The 22548-nt window shown below is 36.7% G+C and overlaps 1 protein-coding gene across 4 annotated transcripts in view; it reads right to left on the bottom strand.

Annotated features, from left to right (window-relative positions):
- Nucleotides 1-22548, bottom strand: part of LOC114508592 (basic immunoglobulin-like variable motif-containing protein) — an 81650-nt gene that overhangs the window by 40104 nt on the left and 18998 nt on the right. For 2 of the 4 annotated variants that reach the window (XM_036011439.1, XM_028526571.2), the window contains 7 exons: nt 18435-18530; nt 17652-17756; nt 17342-17436; nt 8786-8918; nt 7309-7395; nt 6474-6570; nt 3740-5437 (listed from right to left, as the gene is read on the bottom strand). In XM_036011439.1, coding sequence (XP_035867332.1) covers nt 5141-5437; nt 6474-6570; nt 7309-7395; nt 8786-8918; nt 17342-17436; nt 17652-17756; nt 18435-18448 — 828 coding nt within the window. In that variant the 5' untranslated portion in view covers nt 18449-18530 and the 3' untranslated portion in view covers nt 3740-5140. Of the gene's footprint in view, nt 1-291; nt 739-3739; nt 5438-6473; nt 6571-7308; nt 7396-8785; nt 8919-17341; nt 17437-17651; nt 17757-18434; nt 18531-22548 lie in introns of those variants that run through there. The other 2 variants (XM_036011440.1, XM_036011438.1) reach the window with 2 other exon arrangements.

Raw genomic sequence — 22548 nt, 5'->3', positions numbered from 1 at the left:
TTATTCCTCATACCAACCTTCCGTTTGTAGATACCCTCCCCTCCACTTTCCAGCTGAGAAAACTAAAGCATTGAGACGCATAAAGCACTGTCCCTAAATGATAAAACCAGGATCCAATTCAGAGTGGTACAATGGCGAAGTGGGAAAAGGGTGGGAGACAGTAAACGTTGAAGAGATTCTATAGCTCACCACGGGGTGACACCTTTATCCTACTACCACTCGGCGACCGAATCACTGCATCGCGCAACGCGAATCACTGCATCCCAAGTACTAATGCTGCGTTAAGGATACCCACGGCAAGGATCTTCCCTTCAAGCGTTTCCGGGCTGATTTGCCGCCCGGAGCACTCCAACAACTTCCAGAGCCCCTGGACTCCCATGAGGCAGAAGTGTCTTCAGAGTGCTACTCGATGATGGGGGTCACGTAAAACGTTTTATTCCAATTCTTCTACAGTCGGCTGCCCCTCCACCCCGAACTCCGAACTCCGGAAGAGATGACTGGCTCCAATTTAGGAAAGGCGGTTCCCAAAGGCTGACACCGCCTCCCTGAACAAAGACGGAACCAGAGAATGGCCAACGGACCACAGCGGAAAGGAGCAGGTCCTCTCTCGCCCAGCGGTTTGTCCGACACTTCTGCACTCTTAAAGGAAAACCGGATGGAGGAAACTGCGCAGGCGCGATGGAGAGCCTGTCTGCGTCCCTCAGACACAACCTGAGTGGGGGCGTGAGCCCACGCAAACGGAACCTCTCGGATTCCGTCGGATACCAGACGTACGCAGGCCGGAAGCCTCGCTTCACAGCGACTACGGAGTCTTTGTGGTGCCGCTACAATCCGGAAGTGAGGGGTCAGTCCGCCACTACGTTTGTGGTAGTGCCGTCTTTTCCGCGTTGGCGTTCTGTCGCAGGTGAACGTTAAAATTGTGTGCAGTGTCTACTTGCTGAGGTGACATTTTCTACGAGCTTTTTCAGTATCAGTTTCTCCCCACTGATCGTCACTAATATTAGTAGTGAACACTATTAGTAGGAAGTATCGTTTGCACTTGAAGCGACAACAGAAAGGTGGATGCTTGGCTGGTGTCTTTAAGCATTTGTTGGGTATCTTCTAGTAACTCGATTACTTGTATTAATACGCTGTAAAGCCTTAACCCTTCAAATATGCATAGTTTCCTTTTCTCCGGCATGTGAAATTCGGGATTCCACAGCTCGTGGTTCAGAAAGTACTAAAAACTAATTGCCAGAGAGGCTTCTGGAAATGCAGTGGCTCAGGAACCCTTAGGCCAAGATTCAGGTCCCCAACACACGTTATAGTGTATGTTGTTCAAGTAACATTTATTTAGAACTTCCGTTTCTTCATCCGTAAACTGGGCATAAAACCAGTCTTGCAGACTAGTTTAGCTAGGACCAGAGCTGATTGGCAATGTGCTTACACTGGTGGTTACTCCATAAATTTATCATTACACATATCTGACACATTTTGGTTCAAATTGGAATTACTGAAACTAGATTCAGACTCAGTGAAAAGGGTGATTTAAATAAGGAGGTAATTTTGCTAATGAATGCTTTATGACAGAAAAAATACCACATGGAAAATTCTCTTAAAATCATCGCTGTCCCCAAAGAGATGTTTCACAGTAGCCATGTGTAATTGACCTAGTAACAATTAATAGCCTATCAGGGATAATCCTGACTGTGCTTTTTTGCATTTCCATCCCATGTAACATAACTCCCAGAAATTGTTCATAATTGTACTTTACAGAGATTAATATACATGCCTAATCCGTTTTCCCTCCCTCCACTGTGGTCTGTTTGTTTACTGAAGCCAAGAACTATTTTTTTACTTCTATCCCCCACTCTACACTTAGCAAGGATTCCGTAAGTATTGCCTAAATATTTTTTTCAGCATCTAGTCTGAAGCTCTACAGTGCATCTTGCACCCTGATGAATGAATTTCATCCTAAATCCAGCAGAGATTACTCCGTATCCAACTTGAGTCACGTAACTGTGTTAGTGGGAATAACTCTGTCCTCCAAAATTATGTTGAAGCCCTAACCCCCAGTAACTCAGAATGTGACTGTATTTGGAGATAGGGCCTTTTAAAAGTTGATTAAGTTAAAATGAGGCCTTTAGGGTGAGCCTAATCCACTCTGACTGGAGTCATTTTAACAAGAGAAAACCAAGACACTGTGAGACACCAAGGGATGTGTGTACATAGAAAACACCATGTGAAGACATAGTCAGAAGGCAGCCATCTGCATGCCAGGAAGAAAGACTCAAGAGAAACCAAACCCGTTAAAACCTTGAACTTCTAGCATTCAGAACTGAGAAAATAAATTTCTGTTGTTTAAGCCACCCAGTCTGTGGTATTTTGTTATCATAGTCCTAGCAAACTAAGATACCCTACGATCCTAAGCAAGTTTCTTCACCAATGAGAATCTGTGAATAAAATGGAGAGGCCACCAACTTTTGGGGGGATGTTCTGAGCTCAGCAATTTAACCCGAAACACCTAGTGGGTAATAGTGCCCAATTTGTTGAGTGAATGACTGAGGGAGAAAACACTATGGATAAAATTGAGATACAGAATGTGATGTGTGCTACAGCACCTTGCCTGAGCCCCTCCAATGTGTGGGAGAAGGGAAGTGGGAAAGGGTTATACTTGCTACACCAGCTTGGCCTAATGGGGAATCGTAGTGGGAAAATAAACTACTTAAAATCCTGAAAGGATTTTTTGAACATTTTTTACTATCTGAGAGGTAGGTATAAAAAAAGTAGCCAATGTGAGCATGTGAATACTATAAGTGTTTTTTAAAACCAGAGCAACATTTCTTAAAAGACAAAATATACTTTTGAAGGAATAGCAACTAAGGGATGTCTGTCTGACTTACAAGGAATTGGCTCTTTGAGATGCTGTTTAATAGGTTCTCAAGTTTCCGAACAGTAACATACACACCTTCTGGAGTGATAATAATAGCACACACTTAAATAGCAATTCCTATTTAAAAAGCATTATTCTGAACCCTTTACATGTATTAACTTACTTGTTCTTCAAAACAATTTATGAAATAGATACTGTTGTCCCCATTTTATCAATGAAATAAGCACAGAAAATTTCATCTTAATTTGCCCAAGATGATACAGCTAGAAGTGCAGAGCCAGTATTTAAACCTTTAGTGTTTCTGTGGAGACTCCTAAGAGATATTTACCCAAGAAAATAAATATGACAAGAATGCTACTAATATTGAAAGAGAAGTGTGCAGTAACTTGCTTATCGTTTCTGGAAGAGTGTCTATAAACCTAAGTCAGCTCCAGTAACTGTCAAACTTGTAAGCTAAGCTATTAAGTGATTGTATGTATTAAGGTTGTATGTATCAGCCTGTATAAATTCATCCTCTTTTCTTAGGTGTCACTTTGTTCTTTATTTCATGTTGCATTTGTCTCCTTTCCTCTCAGCTCTTTCTCGTCTCTGAAATACCCAAACTATATGAAATTGCTGATACTCAACCATGTTTGACCTACAAAACTCACAACTTCATTTGTTTCAAGCTAAAAGAATTAAATTTCCTATTTCCTATTATCAAGTTTTATACAACTCTAAAATTATAGTTATAATGCATATTATTTCATTAACTATAAAAGATACAAGATGGTTTCTTATAACACTCTACTTAGAATTAAAAAATGATCATGTCTTCAAACAAAATTATAATACTCCCTAAAACAAAGATTTAAAACATTCACATGATTAAAAGTAGAAAAGAAAATTTTATTTGATGAAAACCTCTTAAAAGTTGCAGTATGAAGTAACAAAATCAAGAACCTACAAATCTCTTTTAGTCCTTTGCATTTCAAGCAAAATAGTCCCTTCAGAAAAATGACCATCCATAATATATACTCCCTTTTGTAGGCTTAGGCATGTCTGAGTGTTTAAATGGATACAAAATTCAAAAGAGAAGAAAATTAAAATATTCTTAAAATAAAAATCTGAACCTTCTTGAGATGTATTGCAATATGGTACCAACATATTCAGCACCTTGTAATAATCAAGTCACTGATTTTGAGTCCTGGAACATTTGAGATATTTCTAACGTGATATGAAGCAACAAGAGATCCTAGTCATTTGTGAGTCATGAGTTGACAGCATAGGACTGTCAACTACTGGGGAGCTCAAATATATGATATCCACACTTCTGAATTATTTAACACACCACCTTCAAACAACTAATTGTCTGTATGTATTTTAAAAGGAAATACTTCAATAGTTTGGAATGTGATAGTTGCCCTCTCAGTGCAAAGGCATTCCAAGTACATCTTTAATGCTGTTATCAATATATGACTCCACATTGAGGGACCAATTGAGTATTAGATCTCATTTCACAGATTGCCTGGGATACAGGAACTATATCCACTTATTCTTTTACTCTATCCCTAAAACAGCATTCATTATAGACTTACAGAAGTTTTTCAAGACCTACAGTTCTTGTCAATATTTGATAGTAGTAACATACCAAGTCAAGAAAGTCAAGAATATCCTAAAACAGTGTACTAGGTCACCCATTTGCACCAATAGAAAGAATTAGTTTCTTAAGTCTTTTTCTCTTTCACCTCTATTGAGAATCCTGAGAAAGTTAACCAGTAAACAAACGAGGCAAGCAAGATACTGCAACAAGTAAAAGAACTACTAGACTCACTGAAAAATTTTAAATGAGCTTTCACCGTGAGAGGAAACTAGATATCAACAGCCCCATTTTTTTTAAAGGGCAAGTGGTGCCTTACAACATGAGCTTAGGAATAAAACTATCTGCAACAAATGCCTTGGGTTCAAGTCCTAAGAAATCATGTCATGCTTAACTATTTCAAATCATGATGTTATTAAGTAAATTTGCATTTGATTATTGGAGTTTATTAAATTGTCTAGAATGTTTATATACTCTAGTTTAAAACAATAATCTGTGCTTATCTGCTTATATATCTGAAATCAACCATCATAATAATATACAATCTTAAGTACTGGAGAACTACAGGGTTATGTTTTGTACCACAAAATCTGTTCCTATTTAATGTAGACTTAATCAGATCTTCTACTGTCTCACTGCAGTCTTGTATAGACCAGCACATAACACGAGTTTTTCAGTACCCAGCATAGTCAATCATTCCCACCATAATCACTGTAAGACTGGTAGCCACTGTTCCTTCTCTCGTGGATACTGGACATCTTTTTCCATGCTGAGTCTTGATGGAAACCAGCACTGAAAGACCGGCCCAGACGCCCATGATGCTTCTTGGAGATATTGTCCTCACTCTCAGATTTGGCAATTCCCTGGCCATGTGTTGTTGGAGGTTGTAACTCTTGTCTAATGGTTCCAAATGGAAAGTTCCAAAGGCCAAACCTTTGCCAACTAAGTCTCTGGAATGCTATAATACAATGCAAATTTCCCCCAACCTGAGAAGGAAAAAAAGTTGGGTGAAGAAAATGATGGGAAACAAATTATTCCTATGAATTCCCTCATTTCCACCCGTTCACCTGCCTCAAAACTACTTATCCTTTCAGACATCATCAGATCATTACTATCCTGCATCTTCCCTGACCAGCTGCCATTCATTACAAAACTATAACAATGCCCACACCTTTGTCAATATCTGACAGTAACATACTAAGTCAAGAATATCCACAGAGGAGAAAGGGGAGAAAAAAATGGGACAACTGTAATCAATAAAACATACTTTAAAAAAATATCCTGAATCGATGTACTAAGTCACCTATTTGCACCAATAGAAAGGATTAGTTTCTTCAGTCTTTTCTCTTGTACTTCTTTATTGAGAATCCTCAGAAAGTTAACCAGGAAATAAATGAGCCAAAACATCTTTCTCCCATATGCCACTCTCATACACTATAACTTCCCATTCCACCTAGTTCAAACACCATCATTCTTCCTGTCCTACACATTCTTCACTTGTTAGTAGGATTATATCAATGGGATGTCTACTCAATCTATAGAATCTACCTATCTCTGAGAAATACCCCCAGAAGTTTTGTTTGTGTACATCACTCTGCCCCAAGGCCACAGTTAATATGGCTCAGGAGTAAACACCTGACCCAAACTGGGCCACGACTATGGAACTAGGCCTGAAGCAGGCCAGTCTCAGTCTAGACTACTCACCTGAAAGAGACATAAAGATGATGATGATGATCTTCAGGAACCAAACAATCAGGCAAAAGGATAAAATATAATTCCCAAAAGAATGAGAGAGGCTAGCTACTTGGCCCCTGCTAACATTCTTTTACACGGTACCAGCCCCTTACGAATCCAGGCCACCCTCCTTGCCCTTTCATTTGAAATACACTCATGTCCTTAAAATAATTTTCACTTTCTAAGATGGTCTGAACTGGGTTTATATTATTTACAATGTGGAGTAAAGAGTAAACTACTGCATTTTAGCCAGTTGAGAAATACCTTCAAATACAATGGTTTTCTTACCTTCTTGGTTTTTCGATACTGCAGCCCTCTCTCCAAGTGACGAATATCTAGAAATTCTGGATTTTGAGTATTTAGATCAGTTACAATATCTGCCCATCTATAAGGAAAGGAAAAATAAAGCACAATTTTCTTTTTAGTACAAAAGACCATTGTAATGGAACTTTTCACATGAGCAATATTCTGCAATATTACCATTGCAATAAGTCTCTATCTCAGGATTGTTCCATCTACTAACCTGTAATAAACTCATTTTTATGACAGTTCTGTTTATGCAACTATTACCAAGGTTCTCAGTTTAAAAATGGTTAGTCTCCCTATGAAATAAATATATATCAACCTATTAAATGACATCTTGCAGACTAAAGTAGAAATATTCTTAGAGTCAAGTACATTTACAAACAACTTAAAAGTTAACATGCCTTTATTTACAGATATGATAGTGTGAAAAATCTAAAGCAGTTATAGATTGCTTTGTATTGAAAAACTGTTAACAGAACTAATAAGTGAACTTGGTGAAGATGCAAGATTTAAGGCCTATATAGAAAAAAACAATTATATTTCTTTACACAATCAGAAAATAACTAAAATTTTAAAAAATCAATTTACAATAGCATCAGAAAATATACTTAGAGAAAATTTTTAACAAAATACATATAAAATTCTGCTTTGAAAAATATAAAACAGTGCTGGAGAGAAATTAAAACTCTAAGTGGAAGTAAAGTCCATGTTGTTATGATGTACTTCTCCACAAAATAAACTATGGATTCTCTGGATTTTATTCTAATCAAAATTCCAACAGACTTTTCAGCAGAAATTGAAAATAAAGTTAACATACTTTTTACAGTGAATAGCAGGATGTTTTCTACTTGATTCTCCAATTAAAATCCAATATTCTACTTCTTGTGGTGAGAGGGGACCCCTGCTAGATTTAAAATACATTCACAGTAAACTTAATAAAGGTCATTTGCTCCCTTGAAAATACTACTTCAATTATATATTATTAAAAGATATACTAAAGTTTATTCAAATAATGTATTCATTAATGCTAGAATAGGTATTGGAGTTTAGACCTGAGCAAATGTCTGAATGCAATTAAAGGGAAAAAATTAAATTTTGGTCTTGATCCCCTATTATAAAATCTAGGGTTAACAAAGTTGACATATACTATCTCTATGCATCTAAGAGGGAAAAAAATCTTAGCATGCTTCCAGAATTCTTCAGCTACTCTTCTCCTTTTACTATACACTCAAAAAGTTAAAAAAGACACCCTAAAAAGAAAACCCTAAGGTAATGATTCACCTGTGAAACTTTTAAACATACCAATACCCTAATCCCACCATGAGAAATTCCAATCTAAATACATCAAGAGTGGAGTCCAGGCAAGGATTTGCACAGTTTGAAAAGTATCACAGGTGATTCTTAGGTACAGACAGAGGTGACAAACTCTCCTCTAAAGGACACAAAGGAGACATACGTACTTTTTTATGTTTTACATGTGATAGATGTCTGGAGTAAGGTGATGTTGCAGGATGAAACCATGGAAAAAACACAACAGAAGTATACCTCACCTCCAGAGACATGAATAAAACATTTCAGGATCTGAAGAAACCCAGTATTTTCTCTTGCTCCACATTCACAAAAATACAATGTCCAACATCCTAATTCTCCCAGTTTGCTCCTGCCTGTCTCAGGATCCCTGCCCTATAGCCTCCACCCCCATACAACCTCCACCAAGTGCCTTGAGTGGCATACAACGTTCCCAAGGCCTCCAACCTCAAAGAACCCATCCTCTGCCCCAGATGACCAAGCCATATTCTCTCAGCCTGACCTTTGTTCCTATCTGAGAGCACAGTGCTACCTCTTCCTTCTCTTCAATAACCAATGCCACCAACCCAAGTGTGAAGAAACTAGAACCTCAGCTGGCTGAGGATAACCGTGTCTATCAATACTTTTATTCAAAATATTCATGGCTTCTGTTTTCACCATTTTCAAATGGGACACTTCTTTTGCTTTTAAGTATCTTGGCATTATCTCAACCCAGCATGAAGAAAACTTGCTAAGGAGTGAAAAGAGTACTATAATTTAGTCACCTGTATAAATTAATTTTTTAAATAAATAATGTTTTAAATAAGTAAATAAAATTTAATCAAATACAATTCTGCAAAAAATAAGCTCAAATATTTAAAGAATAATCTTCATGTAAGGAAAGCAAATCACTAAGTCTTCCAATTTCTAAGTACTAAATATTTCTTAAATGCTTTCTACAACATATTTTATGGTCAAGTATCTACATAACATACAGAAATTCTTACCTGAATGCTTTATTAGCTTTAACAGGGGTAGCTTCAAAGCCAATTGGACAAAAGTAATGATTTTGGCAATGATAGATATAAGCCAGCGATTCATCTTTTAAACCATGTGTTAACTTTGACAAGGCCCCCGATGCTACAAAAAACAAAAACAGAGATCATAAAGCACTACCTATGCTTTACACAAAGGACTAGTTAATGACTGAAAGAGAGAAGACACATTACTCAGAACACACTGACATTACTGGGAAAAAAAGAGAAGCTATTGATGACACAAAAAATATTAATGAATGTATTTTCAATTTTACCCATTAGACTAAAATTCAGATAAATAGAAAAACTAAAAAACTGAAATATGCCCTTGTTTATCAAAACCTTCTCATAACACACATACTTGCCTATGAGATTTAATTACCATATAAAACCTAATACCTATTGCATATAGCAATAGTCTCAACTCTTCTGGTTGAACACATCTATTACTAGAAATTTCTGAATAAACATGCCCATTACAAGTATTTTTATTTATAGACTATGTGCACATACTACTGTACTAATATGATTTTTATGAGATATACAGACATTCTAATATGTTCTTCTCATACTACAGTGATTATCTTACACAGTTATAATGTGTACATCCAAATTTGAAGACCACTGAGATATATGAATATAAATTCCAGGTGATAAAATTCCCCTCACTAACACACAATTTAATCTTTCTTCAAAAGTTACACAGACTACCCTGGCTGGTGTAGCTCAGTGGATTGAGTGCAGGCCTGCACACTAAAGGGTCCCACTTGGATTCCCAGTCAAGGCACATGCCTGGGCTGCAGGCCAGGTCCCCAGTAGGGGGCGCATGAGAGGCAACCACACACTGATGTTTCTCTCCCTCTTTCTCCTTCCCTTCTCCTCTCTCTAAAAATAAATAAATAAAATCTTTAAAAAATGTATAAAAATAAAAATAAAAGTTACACAGACTAGAGCCAAGTGTAATTTCAACTCCTTAACAGTTAAGGAGTAGTTACATTTATACTGTCCTAAAATTATTTTGGCCCTCTGAAAGTAATCGCAAGACAGTTGTGGCCCCCAGTGAAAATGAGTTTGACACCTCTGGTCTAGAGAAACAGCTTTCACAAGATGAGAAAAAGTACAGCATAGGGTACATGGTCGATAATATTGTAATAACTCTGTATGGTGCCAGATGGATACTAGAAATATCGAGGAGAGCATTTTGTAAAGTATATTATCATCTAAGCATTATCCTGTATACCTGAAATTAATACAAAATAATATTGAATGTAAACTGGTATTAAAAATTTTTTAAATGACTGAATGAGCCTGGGGAAAAGGGGGACATGTAGAAAAAAATACCCCTATCAAAGACTACCTTGTTTTATACACACTTTATTATGATCCATACACACATTTAGATAACTGGCTGAGGAACTGAGGTTACCCCAATTCTTTTTGCCTTACAGTTCAAAAAAAGCATTAAGATAATGGGATTTTGCCCTGCAATTATTTTTTCATTCCTTATACTTCTAATAAAGAAGTCATGTACTGATTTGCGGGCCAGTTTCCCAGTAGGGGGCATGCAAGAGGCAACCACACACTGATGTTTCCTTCTCTTTCTCCCTCCCTTCCCCTATGTCTAAATAAATAAAAAACTCTTTTTAAAAAATTGACATGAAAGGAAATCTCTAAATAAAAATTAAGAGAACTAAAATTCAGAAGACAATATTTCATTTACACAGTTGAACTTAATTGTATAATAATAGACAGGTTCCAGGATAGTGAGCAAATAAATGTAAATATATAGATCTAGACTCCTCATAAATTTAATAAATACAAAAATGTTTATACATATAATTGGTTTAGGAAAACCGTGACAATCAATAAAGTGTAATAGCATAATCAATAAAATATATTCAAATAAATAAAAGGATAAAAAGAAAAAAACTCTAGACATCTTTTACAAACTGAAAATTTCAAATAAAGTTTACCTAAATAATTGATATGCTTAATGAAAGAAATTTTATTATTACTTTTTAATGGAAATCTGTTAATATTTCACACTTTCCTTCTTTCTAAAGTCAAATGTAATACAAAACAGTTGACTTCTTTAGTGTGACTATGATTAGCAATTACTTTATTTTTAACACATATTTATTGAGTCCTCCCACATATGAGGCAATAGTAAGACAGGAGGGAATGAGAACAATCAGGTTGGGTTCCTGGCCTCACAGAGCTTACTGTCCACCTGAGGAAACCAACAATAAGCAAATAAAATAATTATTGATGGTAATTTGTACTTGAAATGAATCAAAATGAGGTGCTGGGTTAAAAGAATGGCTCAGGCATCAGACTTTGATATTCAGTGAAGGCCCCTTGGGGGTGGTGGCATTTACATGGAAACATGAAAGATGAGAAAGATGAGGAGGAAATGAATTCTAGGGGATAGAACAATCCAGGAGAAGTAAACAGCAAGTATATCATATCTGCCATAGATATTGTCTCATTCTGGACTCCCTCAGTAGTCTTGTGAGGTAAGCATTTGTGGTAGGCCCTCAATCAGCAAGCACTTTAATATACTGGGTTATATTCCAGATTCCCTATCAATGGAAGACAAGCTCTTGATAAAGAGGTTAGAGAACACCTCTTTAGAAAGACTGTATCAGTAGCTCTCAAACTTAAGCATGCAAGCCTTGTTAAACAACAGATCACTGGTGTCTGACTTAGTAGGCCTGGGATAGGGACTAAGAATTTGCATGTCTGACACATTACCAGGTGATGCTGACATTGGTCTAGGAACCACATTTTGAGAGCCACCAGTCTAGAGTTAAAAGGAAATTTCATTTAACTCAATTCAGTAAGCAATGTATTAACTATATCAAAAACTGCAGGAAGAAAAAAGAAAAAGTAGTATGTCAAGCTGTCCTCAAAGGGAAGATAAAACAAGTAACTAACATAGAGTAGAATAAGACAGTGTCACAATAAGAGTTACAATTCAAAGAAGGAGCACATTAGATCTAAGGAATCAAGAACGGGTGGTATCCAAGGTGGAACTTGTTGAAGTGGGAGGATTGCAATGATCCAGACAGAGGGAAAAGCATGAGGAAAAAACAAAATCATTAGAGGGGAGGGATATAACCAGAGAACATCAAGTAGTTCAGATTAGAATATAGAGTATGATTGTTAGTATAGAGAAGCACCCCCAAAATTTCAGGACAAGGTCATAAAAAGATCACTCTCTGAAATACAAAACAGTAAATACAATATTTAATACATTAAAATAGTCCCCCAAGAAAATAATTCCATTTAGCAGAAGATTGAAATGTCCTGGGCAGCCAACAAGAGAATTCTAGTGTCTCTGATATTATATTTATCACTCTAAATTAATATAGCAACATTCTGATACTAAGTTTAATATGAATTTGTTCTATAGAGTCTGTTCATCTACAGAAGAACTATAGAGAACTCAAGAACAATTTATTAGAATGTATTTTTACACCTTCAATGACAAGAATTAGATTCTGTAATCCAGCAGCATAATATCCTGCAAGGCTCTCATTTCCTTGAAATATTTTAAATACAACCAGTACATGTAGGACAACAGTGGAAGGCCAATCTGTATTTATTTTGAATGATGCTAAAGAATTTATGTTTTAAGCAAGTACTAGAGAGCTGTTTAAAAAGAAAGATCTATTAACACTGCACATTAAAAAGATTTATCTGGCTTTGTGACCATTATAAATTGGAGAAAACCAATGGATGAGGTTTTCCTTAATGCACAGTCCACCTGAGATGCACTAATGCACTGCAGTAAGTCGTAACAATGGCCATGGTAAGGGTATATATTATATGACTTATGTCGGTATAGAGCAGAAGTAGCTATTCCCTGTTAAGCAAAAATGAATTACAATATCTATTAGAAGAATAAAAATGAAATACATGAACATTAGTATAATCTTCAAGCTATCTGACTGAAAAAATGAATCTAGACTTCACTGGCACATATGTCGGTAACTAAGTGAACCAACAGTTTGAAGTTACTTGAATAATAAATGAATAATAATAGCAATAATAATGACAGTAAGTGAATAATAAGAAATGAACCAATAGTTTGAAACTAATGTTGACAACTTCTAGCACAAACTTTTATTGCAATTGTATCTCTGCAAAAAATACAATGCATATTAACAGTTAAATCTGCTAACTTTGTCAAAATCTCTGGATTTTGTTTTTATACCATGAGTGAGTTGAGGGTCCAGTGGAAATGAGAATGTCAGCAAGAACAAGGAGTTATAACATCAAACAAGCATTGCCCCAGGAAAGCTTAAAGCCTAGTGTGGAAAACAGGCCTAATAGTCCTTTAAAAATAACTTAAATGAGAAGATATATTTCAAAGTATTTTTTAAATGAACAGTTAACAAGTGGCAATGATTTTCACTAATGCATATCCCAGAGACAAATGAGAAAGCCTATTTCTGCAACTCTTTCTTCCACAATGAGAGAGAACAGAAAAGACTTTTGCTTGACACATGCACCACTCCTCCTCTGAATACAATCAGAAGTCTTGGGGTAACATGCGTGAGGTTACAGGGCATCATATATGGAATCAAAGGGCTACTAAGGGTAGTTCCTATGATTTATGAGCTGAACAGGCACATTAAAAAGATGCAACAAAATATAATGCTGCATATGCCAAATGCCACATGACAGGCACAAATAATCTCTACTATAGGAATTAAGAGGAATCAGCTTTCGCCCTGGCTTGTGTGGCTGAGTGGATTGAGTGCTGGACTGCAAACCAAAGGGTGGCTGGTTCAATTCCCAGTTAGGACACATGCCTAGGTTGCAGGCCAGGTACCCAGTAGGGGGCATACAAGAGGCAATCACACATTGATGTTTCTCTCCCTCCCTTCTCCTCTCTCTATAAATAAGTAAATAAAATCTTTTTAAAAAGAGAGGAATCGGCTTCTAAAGTGACTTCTAAAGTCACAGGGAAAGCTTAGAGATAAAGTAGGGCTTGCCCAAGGCCACTTACTATTAAAGGAAGACAAGAAAATTCCAAGGAGTGGGGGGGCAAAGCAATCCTGCAGCAAAAACACAGAGAAAAAGAAACAGTGAGGAGTCAATGTAATAGGAAAATGAAACAGGATTAACACTAGCAAAATGCAGTATTAAAAATTAATGAAGAAATTACAGCAACCACTCCTCTCCCCTGCCAAACGGGGAAGACGGGGAGTATAGGTAGTTAACCCAATTCCTCAAATGAGAGAGTCTTAGGTTTATTGGAAAGAATATCCTTTCTTAGTTTCATTAGTTTCATTTGCCTGATCAGTTTTTTTTTTACTTTCATGAATTTTATTGTATTTTTTACCATTAACATTTAATCCCCTTAAATTCCCCTCCCCCCAGCAACCACCAAACCGATTGATGTCCATGTCCATGAATCCTTTTTCCTTTTTCCTCAATCCCTCCACCTCCCTAATCCCACATCCACCCTTTCACTGTCATCCTCCTTTCCAAGAGTCTGTCTCTATTTTCCTTGGTAGTTCAGTTTGTTAATTAGATTCCATATATGAGTGAATCATATAGCATTTGTTTCTCTCTTACTAGCTTATTTCACTTAGCATAATGTCCTCCAGGTCCATCCATATTGTCACAAAGGGTAAAATTTTCTTTTTTACAGCCAAGTAGTACTCCATTGTGTAAATGCCTCATAGTTGTTTTATCACTCATTTCCTGATGGACACTTGGACTGCTCCCATATCTTGGTGATTATAAATAATGCTGCAATGAACATAGGGATGCTTATGTTCTTTCAAATGAGTGTTTTGGGTTCCTCCGGATATACAAGGTCAGTCTATAAAGTACCCAGCCATGTAATAAGAAAAATAGAGACTTTTATTGAAGAAGATACAAGACAGAAGAAAACATTGTACATAGGACAATGACACCTCAGTCCCCTTCAAGTAAGCACCTTGAGACCTTACACAGTTCTCCCAATCACCATCAGCTGCACCATCATATTTTCCTGAATATCATCCACACTGAAATCTCTTCCCTTTCAAAGGTGATTTTAGTTTTAGGAAAAGCCAGAAGTCATAGGATGCCAAATGTGGGCTGTAGCGGGGCTGAATCACCTGGGTAATTTGATAATTTGATATTTTACCAAAAATCTCTGCACAAGATATAAAGCATGAGCAGGCACAATGTCATGATGAAGCTGCCAGTCACCAGATGCCCATAGCTGCAGCCTTCTGAATCATCTGAATAGTTTCCACAGAGGAATGTTCAGGCTTACCACAAAATTTGATGCATATTCACTGCTCTACTTGCTCAGTCATTTTGAATGTGACAGCCACACGGTACATATGTTCACTCAATGCCCCCACTGACTAGTACAGTGCAGTTATCATTGTTTATAATGCCCATTCCAGTCTACTCTGCTTGGCTGTCAAGTTACATCGATGTCACACAAACCATTCTCGTGCTATTAATAATGGCTGGACTTTTTCCAGACAGACCTTTTCTACCAGAAATGGGATTGCTGGGTCAAATCTCCTGATCAATTAGTAAGAAAGGTGTGTTGACAGTCTCACTAAAACAGAAAAAAACTACTAAAACACCATTTAAAGCTGCCCCTTCCACAGGGACAGGCCCCCTGCACAGAATTCAGTCAGTAAGAGTAAAAGCTAACACTTATTGAGTCCTCAGTCTATGTCAAACGAGGAGCTAAATGTATTACAAACATGTCTCCTTTTATCTTTATCTCAGTGACCCTTTGAGGAGGGTACAAATATAGAAAGACCAAGGTCTACACTGGCCTCAGCGAGTGTCTAACTCCTTTGTTCAAGATCATAAAACCAGTATGTGTAGAAACCAACATGTGAATTCCAAATTTACCTGACTTGATATACCTGATATAGGACAAGAGAAATAGATCCTCCTCTATGTTCAATCCTTAACCTTGGGAAACCATATATCCTCTCTGTTGACAAAAACTCTCTCCTTGACCAAACTTGATTTAGGCTCCTCTGAGCGTTCTTCTCAACTAGGCCTCGATCTAGGGCTTCTATGCCCATCCTTGCTGAATTGTTTTAGTAAGATTCCTGCTAAGTCAATTTAGAGATTAATCACCCTTGATATCTGATGAGATATCATCTCCCACCATTGAGGTCTAAGCCTTTAACTTCCCTATGGTAAGAATCCTGTTAGACCAATTTAGCAAGAATTCTACTACCCTTAGTGACTCCTCTTAGTAATTCTCCATCCACTGACCCCTTACTTTGCTAGTTTTTATAAAACTTCCCAGCTGTCTTTGTTGCATTCAGGATTGAACCCTCTGTCCCCCAGTGTGATACCTTTATTACAGTTGTCTTGAATATAATCTTCCTTATAATTTTAATATCAGAATAATTCTTTAACACTGTATTACAATTTTTGACTTGTAAAGTCAAAAGATTATTGTCAAATTAAAAAGTGAAAATTGTCAAATAATGCAAATTATTTAAATTAGCACCTAAAACAATCCTTAAAATCATCTCCATTACTCTCTGTTATGACCAAGGCTATTCCATAATAGAACTCTGTCACTTTCATAATCCATGTTGTTATGTTATTATGCAGGTCTAACATCAACTATTTTTTTATTTTTTTTTTATTTTATTCATTTATTTTTAGAGAGGGAAGGGAGGGAGAAAGAGAGAGAGAAACATCAATGTGCGGTTGCTAGGAGCCGTGACCTGCAACCCAGGCATGTGCCCTGACTGGGAATCAAACCTGCGATACCTGGTTCGCAGCCCGAGCTCAATCCACTGAGCTACACCAGCCAGAGCTAACATCAACTATTCTAAAATCCTTTCATTCCCTTTTAGGAAAAGGACGTGCAAATTCCATGCTGCTTTCTGAAAGAGTTTAACCAGCATACATGCTCATACACCCTATGGAGCCAAATAATACAAAAAATGAATAAAAGTAGTGTTTATGACATGCCTTAAAAGCCTAAAAACTCTACATGCAAAGATGAAGAGAACTAAAAATATTAAACTGTATATTGAAAAGTGCTTTATAGATTAGTATTATGATTTTCCCTCGGATAAAGAGATATAAAAGTAACAGATTGTGATTAGCATTTACATAATCAAAACAACTGATCTTTGAGATGGTCTAAAGCAGGGGTGTCAAACTCATTTTCACTGGGGGCCACATCTGTAATTTCAATTCCTTAACAGTTAAGGAGTAGTTATATTTATACTGTCCTAAAATTATCTCAGCCCTTTGAAGGCAACCACAAGGCTGATGTGGCCCCCAGTGAAAATGAGTTTGACACCCCTGGTCTAAAGTATATATGTGCATATGCATGTACATGTGTATAAATCTTTTTTTAACTTATTTTTTTCCATTGCCATTTAGTTCCCTTATACCCTGTCCCCCAACAATCACCACACTGTTGCCCATGTCCATGAGTCCTTTTACCTTTTTACTTGATCCCTCTACCCACTAAAACCCCTACCGTAGCGTGTATAAATCTTCTACATGTTTACCTACCAGTTTCTCCAGCTGTTTTATTCTTCCCATGAGGTTTATATAGGACATACGAGCATCCTTTCACATGGAAATGGTCATTTATTTGTCTAAACCATCTGAAAATAAAAAGATTTGCTCATAGCAACAGTTCCATAGCAAAGATGGCACTATTGCAATTCTAGAGAAATTCAAGCAGAACCCAAGTTTGGCATATTTACTAAATGTTGGGGTCTGGCAGCTGGATACATGGTTTACCATCAACACACATCTACAGCATTATTATTTAGCAAAACTAGAAATAAGGTATTGTCTCTATGTGAAGGCTTCATACCTCATAAGTGTTGTATTTCCAGTGAAAGGGCCAAATCTAATATCTTCAAATGGTGGTTGAAAGCCCAAAATATGTAATGCTTCTTCCTGGGTAATAGGTGGAAGACTACAAAGAGAAACGTTGCCTTTCATTTTATAATTCCAACCATATGCAAATATAACCTGTTTCAATATTAATATGTCTGTCTGATTTGCAAATAATTTCAGTAATTTTTTTATTTTTATTTTATCAAAAATAATTGGTGCATATATTTGTAGCTAATAGACTTAAAACAAAATGTAGCTGTTTTTTCTCAATTTAAAATAAATCTTTAAAAACCTTCCATGCCCTGGCTGGTGTGGCTCAGTAGACTGAGTGCCAACCTGCGAACCAAAAGGTCGCCAGTTTGATTCCCAGTCAGAGCACACGCCTGGGTTGCCGGCCGAGAGGCAACCTATTGATGTGTCTCTCACACATCATTGTTTCTCTCCCTCTCTTTCTATCTCCCTCCCACTATCTCTAAAAAAAAAACATAAATAAAATCTTTAAAAAAAGAACACCTTCTATTATGGAAAGAGCAACACCAAATACCTTAGAGTTTAGAGATACCGATAAATTAATATACTTGCCCTAGTCAGGTAGCTCACTTGATTAGAACACTGTCCCATATGCCAAGGTTGAGGGTTCAACACCCAGTCAGGGAACATACAAGACTAAACCAGTGAATGCATAAATGGGTAGAAAACAAATTGATGTCTCCATTTCCCTCTCTAAAATCAATTTGTTAAAAAGTAACATACTCACTTTCCAGCTCCCATTGTGCTATATAAGAAATTCCAACAAGAAATTAATGAGGTGATTCCACAAGAAGTCTTATATTGTGGTCGGCTTATGCAGTACCTGCAAAAATAAGACTTTTTTTCACTTGAATAAATACAAAATAGTCATATAAAAATATAACACAGATGGCAACTGAAAGTGTTAAAATAATTAAAATTTTGATCATTTAACCAATAAAAAATCTTTATTCACTTAAAATGTTTATATTTATTAAATGCATATAAATGCATAACAATGATAAATCATTTATTTTAATAAAGATGGCTAAGTATGACTGACTACTAGATAAAGTGGATGTTATCCAAGCCAATGAAAAAAATCATGGTATATAAATTTAGACACCGACTACTAAAATTCCAGCACAAATTCCTAGTTGAGTTGCATATGTGATTATTTGCAACTTCAATTCCAAAAGTTCTCTGTATATTCTAGATATTAAATCCTTATCAGATGTATAATCTACAAATATCTTCTCCCATTCTGTATGTTGCCTTTTCACTTTGTTGACTGTTTCCTTGTTGCACAGAAGTTTTTGTTTAAGTTTTAAGTAGTCCCTTTTGTCTATTTTTGCTTTTGTTATATGTGGTTTTGGTGTCATATCCCAGAAATCACTGACAAATCCAAATCATAAAGCTTTGTTTTCTTCTAGGAGTATTATGGTTTAAGGTCTTATATTTATGTCTTTAATCAATATTGAGTTAATTTTTGTGTATGATATGAAGTAAGGGTCCAACTTCATTCTTTTGCATGTGGATATCTACTCTTTCCAGCACCATTTTCTGAAGAGACTGTCCTCCCTTTATTCTGTGGTCCTGGTCCCCTTGCCAAAGTTTTTTTTTTTTTCTCATTTATATGAGGGTTTATTTCTGGACTCTCTATTCTATTCCATTGAATAGAGTCCATATTCTATATGTCTATCTTATCTCCAGCACCACACTGTTTTAATTATTATAACTTCATGATAAGTTTTGAAATCAGGAAGTATGTGGCCTGTGTTCAACTCTTACAATCACCACCACCCTAGCAATTCTCTAGAGCAGTGTCTTCAGCTAGAAGTTGGAGAGTAAGATAATCAAGTGGCAATACGCATGCTGTCTCCTTCTGCAATCCTCCCTGCACTTCTATAGTGTTGACCTTGATTCCACAAAGCTTCAGCACAGTTTCAACTTCTCATACCCCTAGATCTAACCAAAGAGTCACTGGATAGTTTCAGGACTCTCACATGAACTTAGGGAAACCTGTATTGTTTGAGGCCATCAGTTTATACAAAGAATTTTTTTAAGATTTTTTTTTATTTATTCACTTTTAGAGAGAGAAGGGAGGGGGAGAGAGAGAGAGAGAGAGAGAGAGGGAGAGAGAGAGAGAGAGAGAGAAACAGAGAAACATCAATGTGCGGTTGCTGGGGGTTATGGCCTGCAACCCAAGCATATACCCTGGCTGGGAATCGAACCTGCGACACTTTGGTTCGCAGCTTGCACTCAATCCCACTGAGCTACGCCAGCCAGGGCCAAAGAATTTGATAAATAAGGTTTGAGCCTATGGTTTGGGGACTCTGTTATTTCTTTGTTTCAACAAGGACAGAGTTTTCCGTTTTTCATCTAGTTATTGATTTTATGGATTTGAGGGAAGGAATAAAGTAAAAAGACCTTATTCTACCATATTTAAATCTCCCTCTTTTATTTTATACAATCCTTCATAAAACCTTGGGATCAACCTTAGGCTTCCTTAACATTTTTATTTCTTCATCAATCCAAACTTGTTTACTGGTCTTTTTCATGGCCAACTTAAAACTTTTACTGACATTCTTCTATTTTCTGAGGGTCCTTCCCCTCCAACCCTATCCTGTGTAATATTCTTAATGGGAAATAAGGTGGTCATCCTGGTAATTTTTCCCCTCAGGTTATTTCTCCCATCTATCCTTTCTAACCCAAGCCTTTATGGTCTCACATGTTATATACCATTAAAATATAATTATTCATATTTGTTGTTAAGACAAACGTTAAGTTTAAGGGATTAGAAGCAAAAATGGGCAAAGCTTTGCTCCAAAGAAAGAAACATAGATGTTTTCAATTCTTGTGTTTCTTCTCTAGTATACTTGTCATACTAACTACTTCTACTTTACCTTTGTAAATATCCTTTTGTTAAGAAATCATCAATGACTTATCTTTGTACCCCCAAAATCTAAATCATTCACCTAATATCAAAGAAATAGATCATAAAAGATATTATAAAGAAAGAACATGGACTTTGACCCTGGCCAGTATGGCTCAGTTGGTTAGAGCATTGTCCCATAGCCAAAAGGTTGAGGCTAGATCCCCAGTTTCAGTGTATATGATACCTCAGTGTATATGATACCTCAGGTGCATAGAGATGGCAACCAATAGATGCTTCTCTGTTGTGTAGATGTTTCTCTCTTTCTCTTCCTCTCTCCCTTCCTCTCTTTTTAAAAAGCAATGAAAAATGTCCTCAAGTGAAGATAAAAAAAAAGAGAAAAGAAATAACAGACTTTGGAGTCTGGCTATCTTCGGTTTCAATATATGATGTCCTTACTTTCTTTGTGATGTTGGGCAATTTTCTCAGCTTCTCTGAGCCTCACTCCAGATAACCTGGCTTACCCTTCATTACCAATGTGCCAGACACTTTCTTACCATCCATTGAAAGACCTCCATCCCCTCAGATTTCCTCTCCTTATACCCAGCTTTTCAGTGAAGCCTTTTGGTGTTCATTACTTCCTCTCATGTTGTTTCTTTATTCATACTCATCATCTGACAAATTGCCTGCCGAAATATTTTACATTTTCTGCTTAGTCCCCTCTCTCAACTAGATTTTGAACCTTAAGAAAACAAAGACCATGTTTTATATATTTCTCTATTCTCAGGCCATAGTTAAGGGCCCAATACTTATTAAATAAGTGAAAAAATCTAGTATTTCTAAAATCTCACACAAAAGACTTTTAAAAATTTCGAATCAGAAATCAACAATTTTACAGCTATCATGAATTAAACTTTCTTTTTTTGGAACAGAAACTGTATTTTAAAGTAACCAAATAGACTTAGTCGATAAAGGAAAGCTCTTCTTGTTAGAAGAATGACAGTAAATTTTTAAAAATAATAGAATATTGAGATACCACTACTTCACAACAAGGATTCAGGCAAGGATCACCAATAGATTTGGCTCAAACCAGTAGGTGAAAAGTTGATAGGAACAGGATACTAGCCTAATGCCATTGTTACCCCACCGATAACTTGATGGTTGCAGAGGGAAAAAAATAACTTGACAATGTGGGCTAAGGCTGTCGCCTCCTAAATCCAGTAATCAGTCTTAGTATCTCTGATGCTGGATGACCAAATACTATGCTCCTCCAATTGTGATACAACATGAAGCACACAGGATCACTTAGGCAGTGTTCTTGTCTAAAATGACCAAACCAGAACCTAATCAAGTCTTTATATCTAACTTCCAGTTTTCAGGAAATACTGAGGTCATATAAATAACTTATACAACTAGCCCTGGCTGGTGTAGCTCAGTGGATTGAGTGTGGGCTGCAAACCAAAGGGTTGCCCATTCGATTCCCAGTCAGGGTACATGCCTGGGTTGCGGGCCAAGTCCCCTAGTGGGGGCCATGTGAGAGGCAACCACACATTGATGTTTCTCTCCCTCTCTTTCTCTCTCCCTTCCTCTCTCTCTAAAAATAAATAATAAATAAAATATTTTTAAAAAATAATAATTTATACAACTAATAGGAAAAAAATCAAACAAATCCAGAAGAGAAGGCATTCTACAAGATAGCTGGCCAAGCCCTGACCAGTGTGGGTTAGTTGGTTGGGCATCCTCCCACAAAGCAAATGGCCACCCCAGATGGATTTCCAGTCAGGCCATATGCCTGGGCTGCAACTTTGGTCCCAGGTTGGGGTGTGGACAAGAGGCAATTGATTGATGTTTCTCTCTTACATCAATATTTCTCTCCCTCTCTTTTTCTCTCCCTTCCCTTCTCTCTAAAAATAAATAAATCTTTTTTAAAAGATATCCGGCCAAGTCTCTTCAATAAGTCAATTTCCTAGAATTAAAATGGGGGGGA

Source organism: Phyllostomus discolor, chromosome 11, assembly GCF_004126475.2.
Source record: "Phyllostomus discolor isolate MPI-MPIP mPhyDis1 chromosome 11, mPhyDis1.pri.v3, whole genome shotgun sequence".
Taxonomy (NCBI): Eukaryota; Metazoa; Chordata; class Mammalia; order Chiroptera; family Phyllostomidae; genus Phyllostomus; species Phyllostomus discolor.
Note: the sequence above shows the minus strand (reverse complement) of the source record. Positions and strands in the feature narration are given on the sequence as shown.